Source organism: Clupea harengus, chromosome 11 (genome assembly GCF_900700415.2).
Source record: "Clupea harengus chromosome 11, Ch_v2.0.2, whole genome shotgun sequence".
Classification (NCBI taxonomy): Eukaryota; Metazoa; Chordata; class Actinopteri; order Clupeiformes; family Clupeidae; genus Clupea; species Clupea harengus.
This window is the reverse complement of record NC_045162.1, coordinates 2,835,870-2,845,869: the sequence shown is the minus strand read 5'-3', so window position 1 is coordinate 2,845,869 and position 10,000 is coordinate 2,835,870. Positions and strand designations below refer to the sequence as shown.

Sequence of the window (10,000 nt, the reverse complement as noted above, 5' to 3'; positions counted from 1 at the left end):
ACTACCTGGAGACGGGACAGGATTCAATAATTGAAGTAGGACAGGAAAATTATCTGAGGCTGTACTGAGCGCCAAGAGCCTCCACCTGGGATTTGGCTCGAGCCACATCCAATCTACACATTCTACCGCACATTCTTCTCCCACGCCGAGCACGTGTAGCCTACTGACAAAAAACGGAACACCCTTAAAAAAGCAGCTCATCTCATTCTTTCCAAACACAACCACACTGGCCTTTAGGTTTGGCGTCTGAGTGGTGTATTCCTGCTTAAAGGTAAGGCGTATGGGTCTGTCAGTGATGACATACTGACAATGATGGAGAAATAATGACTTAAGTGTTGACGACAGCCACAGCTTCTTGGCTTCAGCACACCTGTAACGGTGTCGACGATGTTTGAGTTATGGACCACCGCTATGTGGCTAGACGTAAAGGTAATGGAAAGTGTTCATCGCGAAGGCTGAGATGCTCCTGCTGTTGTGGGTAAACATGGGCTGTCTTCGCATGACTCGGCTGATGGATGGTCTTTAAAAAACATTAATAGGACCAGTATTTTCTAATGGACACTACGCTTACCAGATGTGCGCAAATTACGATATTTTGGCAAATACAAACGGCGGTGACAGGCAGACTATGCAAGAACATTCTGCAGCAACTTTAAGTAGACCCTTACACCGGGCAGATCACACAATAATCATCATCTAAATAGTAAAACCTCAAAACGTGGAAATGTAGTGGATCTCACCTCTTTCGTGTTGACGATTCCTTGAACAAATTTTCCAACAACGGATCCGACACAGAAAATAGTCGACACTACCGCTAGTCCCAGCACCTTCTCCATTTTAACCTGTTCTCCTGCTCCGCGGTGATCTGATGAACCCTTACCAATCTTCGAGTGCGCAGGAAAATACAGGGTAGGTAAAGATGTGGGCAGCGGGGACAGAGAGCGCGCTCCCGTATCCTGCTCATGCATGTATCCCCAATACCTCAGATGGGGACGCGCTTTTCACAGGGGTACGCGCCCCGACACCCCTCCTGTCGGTGTCTACCCGGGGGAGAACGGAACGCGCATGTCCAACGGAAGGATGCGACATACGGAAAACATTCCTAACATTTACTTAGGCAAACCTTTTGAATTCTGATATTGTAGTTTCATGTATATGTCGATAAACATCTGTCGATAAACTTTATTTTCATTATACTGTTCTCTCCGTGTTCCTTCCTCGAGCCGAGCTCGACAGCCTAGCAAGAAATAGGCAGTTTTTCTGGCTCCAGCTCCAAGGATGCCGTGGCTTGTTTTAACACGAGATCATTAGACTCATACCATTGCAAAGGCCACTAAAAGTGAGAAGGTGTGTTAGGCATCTCAGAATAATTCAAACCCAGGCATGGCACTTGGAGATTTGTTTGAAGAATGTTTATTCAGATTCAAATCAACACAAGGAAAACATTTTCCTGAAAATACAGTCATCTTGGAATATTTATAATATATTTTGCACATCATATGATCATTCTTGCTTAGCTCCTGCACGATAATATGGAGGTAAAAATAAAGTATCTAAAAAGGACATTTATGGTTTATTATTCATATAAATTCTTTCATGTACACATGGTTGCACTTGTGGTAAATTTTAAACTTTAAAATAATACAGTTTTATAATTAAAAAGAAAAAAGGCTATTCTATACAGCATTTAGTCTCTTGGTATGGCTTGCATGTTTGTGGCTGTAACCCATTTTAGCCCGACTCCAATCCAGCATTGCAGCAGCATGAACGACAGAACCAGAACACAACCAGAACTCAAAGACAACTGCATCTAGCCTCATACTGAAACCCATTTAGAACACTCCATGACTGAGGACTGATTAAACAACAACAACAACAACAACAACAAAAAAACACAAAACTGTTCAAGAAAAACATTTGACACAAGAAATCGGAGCCATTGAAATCAGGAGTGGACCTATTGGTAACACCTTAAAGCACCATGGCCTCTAATGACCCCTGACCCCAGGTAATTAACGAGGTCTCCTAGGTGTTCAGCAGTCGAGACCAGAGAAGCGTCTCCGAATTCAAAGCAATGGTTCTCTGGCCTAACTGCCCTATCAGTCCTCTTCCAGCAAACAAGCCTCAGAAGCGCCACGCCACGCCACGCCACCGTGCTGCCACTGAAGGGTGAGGGGGACGGATGTGTGGTGTCACACGTGGTCTCCTTGGTGCTACGGGCTTAGGGAGGCGTCGCCCGAGGGGATCAAAGTGCTCTATACCCACAAAGGGTGTTCGGTTGACCAGTTCTATTAGTGGTTAAGATGCTTGCCAGATGCAGCATTGACGCACACAAACTGGTGAAACAGACTTTATGTCACATACTCCAGACGCAAATATTGGACAAACAGGACAATGCTACGCTAATGCAGGTTAGAGTCTGGTACTTAGCTCTAAGTCAGGACAACGCTACGCTAAAGCAGGGTAGAGTCTGGTACTTAGCTCTATGTCAGGACAGCGCTACGCTAAAGCAGGGTAGAGTCTGGTACTTAGCTCTACGTCAGGACAATGCTACGCTAAAGCAGGGTAGAGTCTGGTACTTACCTCTACGTCAGGACAGCGCTACGCTAAAGCAGGGTAGAGTCTGGTACTTAGCTCTAAGTCAGGACAACGCTACGCTAAAGCAGGGTAGAGTCTGGTACTTAGCTCTGTCAGGACAACTCTACGCTGAAGCAGGGTAGAGTCTGGTACTTAGCTCTAAGTCAGGACAATGCTACGCTAAAGCAGGGTAGAGTCTGGTACTTAGCTCTAAGTCAGGACAATGCTACGCTAAAGCAGGGTAGAGTCTGGTACTTAGCTCTTACATGGGGTAAGGGTACTAAATGTAAACACTACGCTATACCCCTCAGCTGTAGTATTGCGGGACTGATAGAGCTTGTAATACGTGGTTGTGTAGTCATGGCGACGCAGTGGTAAAGTTGCAACTTTCAGCCAACAAAGGAAGAGGGGTACATAGAGACCATAAACAGGTACAACAATGTCATTTTCTACGTTTAGATATGAGCACATACCCATTGTCTGACATCCAACTGCACGCGCCACACAGAAATACTGACAATGACAACTACCATCACTTCACTAAAGGCAAGGACAGACTTGCTAAAACGAACAGACAACATTCAGGGACACACACACACCCAAGCAAGCATACACTCATATACACACACGTCACTGTCAAAGTCTGAATGAAAGTGCGGAGTGATCAAAAAAAATACCGCAGCATTTTAAAGAAAGAAGTGGCGTCAACAGCAGAGCGCCTAGTAAGGATGGGGACTCTAAGGGGGTGAGTCAGGAGAAAAGAAGAAAATGCTCCTCTCTCTCTCTCTCTCTCTCTCTCTCTCTGCAGAAGCTACTATAAATTCCTAGAGGGAAAAGAAACGGCTCTAAGATAGCCCCATCACAAGCAAACACCAGTAAATACACCCCCCCCCCCCCCCCTAGACTTAACAAGCTCCCCTGGCCAGCCACGCCACCCTCAGAATTGGGACTGTAATCCCCTACACACCCAGGCCGATAACATCCAGCTGTTCAAGGTGTTTGGCTCGTCTGTCCCTCTAAGCGCATACATCTCGGTAACCCTCGGTAACCTGCTAAAAAGCACGACAGCCTCTGCACCACGCTGATAGCAGCAGACACCAATGAATGTTTTTTTTTTTTTTTTTTTTTTGTAAAGTCAGGTGTTTTTCTTTTTGCTTCACAGGGGTCAGAATGTGCCCCTAGGCTCCCCTGTCGTGATCTTGTCACTGCCCAACAGCTCGACGACCACTGTCTGGATGTCGCTTAAAAAAAAAAACCACCGCGGTGTGCATTTTCTGTCTCGGCGCGTGTGAGAACGACGGCTCATCAGAGGTCCCTGTCATCACTTAAGAGTCGAGAGTGCTGAAGGCCAATGGGTGTGTGTGTGTGTGCGTGCGCGTGTGTGTGTGTGTGTGTGTGTGTGTGTGTGTGTGTGTGTGGGGGGGGGGGGGGGGCAGTTAGCCGCCGCGACAAGGCCAGACTGTCTCGGCTTCTTGCTCTGAAGCGACAGGCGTCATTGGAGGCCACATCCTGTCAGCGGTCTGCCGTGATGACGCGAGGCTGTCGGCGGGCTGCAGACGTCGAGATACTAGAGGCCGAGTCTTAAAATAATTCCTCGACGGGCTGGGAGCGCGCGCCACAGAGATGAGAAATGGGTCAATATGCAACAGCTCTCCTGACATTACAGAGCAAAAGACAAAGACAGAGTTTGGGGGAAGAGAGAGAGATGAGGAGGAGGAGGGAGGGAGGAAAAGAGAGAGCGAGGGGTAAAGAGAAGGCGTGAGATGTATGTAGAACCAATCGGAGAGACACACTGAAGAAAGAAAGGGGGACAAGAGAGAAATTTCTACGTTTGAGATCAAGTCCCAGTGCGTTAGCGATCTAGTTAGCCCTCTTTTGCTGTTATTTTTTGACCTCGTGATGGAAAGGCGATTTCTATGATGGCGACTGCATGCTAGGCAACACTGCTATGAGCGCTGAGCAAGAAAAACAAGATCGTTAAGCAGGGGCTCTAAAAAGCAACAGAATAAAGATCTTTTGGACCGAGAGTCCTGCTGGCCTGATACTAATCCATGATCAATGTCTGATTGTGGAGATGAATGTTCCCCACCAGTGACTCCAAGTGGACAGTGGCCCTAAAAAGACAGACGTGCTTGGCAACTTTACGCTCCAGTGATTACCGCTGCTGCTGCAGTAACGCTGCAGCAATCTCTAGCTGGGAAAGAGGGGATTCGAGGAGGCATCAGGAAGAGGAGACGTCGCTGGAACCGGAACATTCTAGAAAAGAGCAGCAGAAGAACGCAGGGAACGGCTATGGCTCTGGGGTCCACTCGTCAAAACGACCAAACGCAGGGAACAGCTATGGCTATGGGATCCACTCGTCAAAACGACCAGCAGATGCGCTCTCACTCAAAGGATTATGTGACCTTGAATACGAAAGCCCTAGATAACAATAACATACGAACACATGTATACGGAATACAAAATCATTTCCAGGCTTTTGGCAAACCCTTTCGTCCAGTTTTCTTGAGAATTTGTCCTTGTTTCCTATCCATTGCATTTAGTCAGCTCACACTGAATAGTATCTTCCATTCATCTCCAATCTATGACAGCAACCTCTTCTCAACCGTAGCAGCTTTAGCTTTCTCTGCGGTTGAAACTAAAGGTTTTATAAGGCGGTCTGGAGGACAGACAGTGCAGAGGAGCTTCCTACGTGTGGTTATCTCTATCTGATTGGTTACTGCAGTGGGCCTCTTGAGAGTGGTACGAGGACAATCGAAAGTGCTCTGTTGCACATCTCTCAAGAGTGCACAGGTTGAACCTCCAGCATTTACACAGCTCTAAGGCAAAGTGGCGACAGGTACAGTATGTGTGTGTGTGTGTGTGTGTGTGTGTGTGTGTGGAGTGGTTGGTTGTTGCTGGTGACAGTGCAATGGTAGGTAGCACTAGGGAGGTATTGTGTTCTCTTCCAGGAGCAGAGGGAAGGAGCAGGTCTTCAGTGTGTCAGGACTCTCTCTTCACTCGACCCTTATCCTTCCACTCGTCTCTCTCTCTGCGCTTCACTGCTCTCGTCATGTTCCCTCACTTTCTTCACCTTTCTTCGCTCACCTGTTCCAAGCTTTTCCTATTTGTGTCCAAGACCTCTTGCCATCCCATGTGCCAACCCTTTTCTCTTTATTCTTTGGGAAATGGGATAAAGCTGGCCTCTCAGTGGCCGTGTCATGCTCCGATCTCCTCTCTGTCCCCGAGCTTGTTGGCAGCCGCCAGTCCGGCTAAGCCGCCCCCCTCCTCTTCCTCCACGACTTCCCCCATCAGACAGTCTCCATCATCAGGGATTACTCTACTGCTGAAGAGGGGCAGGCCGTGGTCGTGGTCGGCGTCGTCGAGACCCCCCAGCCCTGCGTCGGTGCGCTCCAGCTTGCGGTGGGCGTTGGCGGCGGCTGCGGCTGCGGCGGCCCAGGCGGTGTCCTTGCCCAGGAAGACCTCGCGGATGCGCTCCGCACACACGTTGGTGGCCTCGCGGGTCTCCCGCGACAGCTGCGACAGGCTGAGGAAGCCGTGCGGCAGGTCGTCCACGATGCACAGCGTCACGGGCTGGTCGGCGCCACGCAGACGCTTGGCGAACATCACCGAGTCGTCCAGCATGGGGTCCAGCGCACAGGCCTGAGGGAAGAGAGGAAAGAGAGGATAGAGAGAGAGGGGGATGAGAGATGGAGAGAGGGTGATGAATATAGAATGAGAGAGAGAGAGATAGACAGAGCAGGATGGGGAAAGAGAAGAGTGAGGCGAGAGTGAAAGAGGGTGATGAAAGAGATGGATTGGAGAGATGAAAAAACAGAGAGAGAGAGAGAGAGAGAGAGAGAGAGAGAGAGAGAGAGAGAAGCAGAGTAAGATATGGTAAACTCTCCTCATTCCTCAAGCACACAGTTCCTTCCCCCTGGGGGCGTGTCTTACCACGATGTGGATGGGTGGGAGGCCCTTGAGCATGCTGTCGGGGGCCAGCAGGGGGGACATGAAGGGGTTCCTGACGAGGGGCGAGGTCTGCGTGGGCATCTCGGCCAGCTGCTCCGAGCGCAGAGGCTCGAAGCCCTGTGGGAAGTCGCGCGGGTTCTCAGAGCCCTCGTCGGCATCGTACTGCGGTACGGCCATCGAGGACATCGCGCTGGACATGGAGGGGTCCACCGGCTTGGACAGGCAGAAGCTCACGTCTTCAGCCTGTGGGAGAGGAGAGGAGAGGAGGAGAGAGGAGAGGAGAGGAGAGGAGGAGAGGGTTTTCAGGAGAATTTGGGGAGAAATCCATGTGTTTAGTGACAGTGGAGAGGAAGGAGGACTTGTATTATTTAAATCCCAGCTGTCGCAGCCAGTCTGTCGAAGGACTGAGAGAGGTAGCGGCAGCACAAACCAGATGTGGAACAAGTCTCTTTCCGTCTGTAATACATTAGAAACCCAAGTGTCCATCAGTCTTTGTGAAGTTCTGAGACTGAGACTGATGGGGACTTGATAAAAAGAAAAACTTATTTTGTGTTTTTTGTGTGTAGCTCAACTAGAAACAAGCTGTCTAGAAACAAGAACGTTTGTGAACTCTAAGTTTGTATATTTACAATGATTCTTAGCTTGGAAAACCACATGAGCTGAACTTCACAAAGGCCGACATTACCGTGCACTCGGACTGCAGAGGTGCATTGTGGACCGAGTTGAAGTGTGTGCCCAGGTCTTGGCAGGTTTGGCTCTTGAGGGAGTCCTTGCGCTCGGAGAACTCAGACGACTGGGTTGGGGGCACCGGGGGGTCAGAGTGCGCAGAGGTCAGGGTCGCCTCCGAGACACTCTTCCTCACTTCGTCTGCAGGAGCTAATGGGGGAGAGAGAGAGAGAGAGTAGAGAGACAGAGAGAGAGAGACAGAGTAGAGAATGAGAGAGATAGAGAGAGAGAGAGACAGAGTAGAGAATGAGAGAGAGAGAGTAGAGAGACAGAGTAGAGAGAGAGAGAGTAGAGAATGAGAGAGAGAGAGTAGAGAGAGAATGAGAGAGAGAGTAGAGAGAGATAATACAGAATGATAGAGAGTAGAGAATGAGAGAGAGAGAGAGAGAGAGATGGCAGAGGCAGAGGGTGTGGTCGAGAGAGATGAGGAGAGAAGTGAAAGACAGAGAATAACGATGGAGAGAGAGGAGAGAGTAAGAGAGGACAAGTTGGAGTTTAAATGGAGCTCAAAATAAGCCCACAACGAGGCTGTAACTGCCTCTCTCTCTCTGCAGCTTGCCCTGTTCATGAACAGACTCAAGGTCATTCCCCCAGATCAAGGTCACTCCAGGCATCCAGTCGGCAGAACAGCAGTGAGACGGATGGATGGAGGGAGGGAGCGAGGGATCAGCCAGATGGAAGGAAAAGAGTACACACAGCAGGAGTGGAAGACATCGCTCTCACTCACACACACACACACACACACACACACACACACACACACACACACACACATCAGAGAGAGCAAGTGGCGAGGCAAAGAAAATCCCAAAGCCTCTGATAGTCAAACATCAAATGGATTAAAAAAAGTAAATACAGAAGAAAGGAGGAGGAGGAGGAGGAGGAGGAGGAGGAGAGGAAGGAGCTGGGGCGGATGACGCCCCCCCACACCGAGATTGGATGAGCCTGTTGACCAGGAGACTGTTGCCAAGGAAGCAGGCAGGACAGTGATTGGAGGATGTGGAGGGGAGTGTGTGTGTGTGTGTGGGGGGGGGGGGGGGGGGGGGAGATGGTGGGGAGGAGGAGAGGTAGAGCCACCATGCTGGAACAGGAGTCAGGGCTCATTTCAGTGATGGTGGTGTCAGTGTGACTTTAGCCCCTGTGCGCGCCCCCTCGTGTGTGTGTGTGTGTGTGTGTGTGTGTGTGTGTGTGTGTGTGAGAGAGGGGGGCTGCTCATCTGAGTCCCTCACATCGGCTGTCATTTGGCCAGCACCTGCTCGCTTCACCAAGCTTTTGTCACCTTGGCAAACGGACACGACATACCACCCCCCCCACCCCCCCCCCCCCCCCCACCCCCCCCCCCCCCCCCCCCCCCCACACACACACACACACACACACACACACACACACACACACACACACACACACACACACACACACGGCCACACCGCGGCAGAAGCACCAGCTCTCATCAAGGCCGGAGACGACTTAGACGGGGGATTAAAATATTACTCCGCTGATTAAGTTTATTAATTAAAACGACGGGGAGTCGTTTAGCGGGGAAATTACCACACCAGAGTTTCTGTTGGTATGATGTAGGAAGCCAGTCGGGCGTATTATTAGTCCTTTGTTCCTTTATGGGCCAATTTCAGAGTAGAACTCACAGCACTCCATCCTGTGGCCTACAGCTTTATGACTGGAGGGTTCACTGGCGCTCGAGCTCTCTTTCCCCCACGGAGCGCCACAGGAGCGGCTCCTCACAGAAGAGTTTCAGGAGCACAGAAGCTGCTCCAGACAGGGGAGTTACAGGAGCACAGAAGCTGCTCCACACAGGGGAGTTACAGGAGCTGCTCCACACAGAGGAGTTTAAGGAGCACAGAAGCTGCTCCTCACAGAGGAGTTTAAGGAGCTGCTCCTCACAGGGGAGTTTAAGGAGCACAGAAGCTGCTCCTCACAGAGGAGTTACAGGAGCTGCTCCAGACAGGGGAGTTTAAGGAGCACAGAAGCTGCTCCTCACAGAGGAGTTTATGGAGCTGCTCCTCACAGGGGAGTTTAAGGAGCACAGAAGCTGCTCCAGACAGGGGAGTTACAGGAGCTGCTCCTCACAGAGGAGTTTAAGGAGCACAGAAGCTGCTCCAGACAGGGGAGTTTAAGGAGCTGCTCCTCACAGGGGAGTTTAAGGAGCACAGAAGCTGCTCCTCACAGAGGAGTTACAGGAGCTGCTCCAGACAGGGGAGTTTAAGGAGCACAGAAGCTGCTCCTCACAGAGGAGTTACAGGAGCTGCTCCAGACAGAGGAGTTACAGGAGCACAGAAGCTGCTCCTCACAGGGGAGTTACAGGAGTTTCAGGAGCACAGGAGCTGCGCCTCCATACAGAGGAGTTTAAGGAGCTGCTCCATACAGTGGAGTTTAAGGAGCACAGAAGCTGCAGAAGCAAGGCAGTGCGGGTAGGGTAAGGCAGGGAGGGAGGGCGGGCTTATTAGTTGATTGACAGTATAGACCCTCCTACCAGAAGAAGAGGCGGAGCTGGGAGAGTGAAGGAAAGACATCGCTAAGGTCAAAGGGCGCCTGAGGAGTGTCGGCAGGCCCCAGTACACTGCAGCGAGGAGAGAGACTGAGAGAGGAACAAGGCAGGGTGGAAACCACGGTAACTACTCAAGGTGGACTCAGAGACGAACAGAGACGAACAGGCTCAGGGAGTGAGGTACAAGAGGCACAAATCAATAAGGCAGAGCATTGGCTGAGGTCGAAGGTCAATGCTTGCAAT

The 10,000-nt window shown here is 50.5% G+C and overlaps 2 protein-coding genes across 5 annotated transcripts in view; both read right to left on the bottom strand.

Annotated features, from left to right (window-relative positions):
• Window positions 1–1,326, bottom strand: part of tmem145 (transmembrane protein 145) — a 26,637-nt gene extending 25,311 nt beyond the window's left edge. The window contains exon 1 of the mRNA XM_031577107.1: window positions 741–1,326. Coding sequence (XP_031432967.1) covers window positions 741–968 — 228 coding nt within the window. The 5' untranslated portion in view covers window positions 969–1,326. The remainder of the gene's footprint in view (window positions 1–740) is intronic.
• A 71-nt stretch (window positions 1,327–1,397) lies between these two features.
• lipeb (lipase, hormone-sensitive b) overlaps window positions 1,398–10,000 on the bottom strand; it is a 35,432-nt gene continuing 26,829 nt past the window's right edge. For all 4 annotated transcript variants that reach the window (XM_042709019.1, XM_042709020.1, XM_012839365.3 and 1 more), the window contains 3 exons: window positions 7,214–7,404; window positions 6,511–6,771; window positions 1,398–6,219 (listed from right to left, as the gene is read on the bottom strand). In XM_042709019.1, coding sequence (XP_042564953.1) covers window positions 5,776–6,219; window positions 6,511–6,771; window positions 7,214–7,404 — 896 coding nt within the window. In that variant the 3' untranslated portion in view covers window positions 1,398–5,775. The remainder of the gene's footprint in view (window positions 6,220–6,510; window positions 6,772–7,213; window positions 7,405–10,000) is intronic.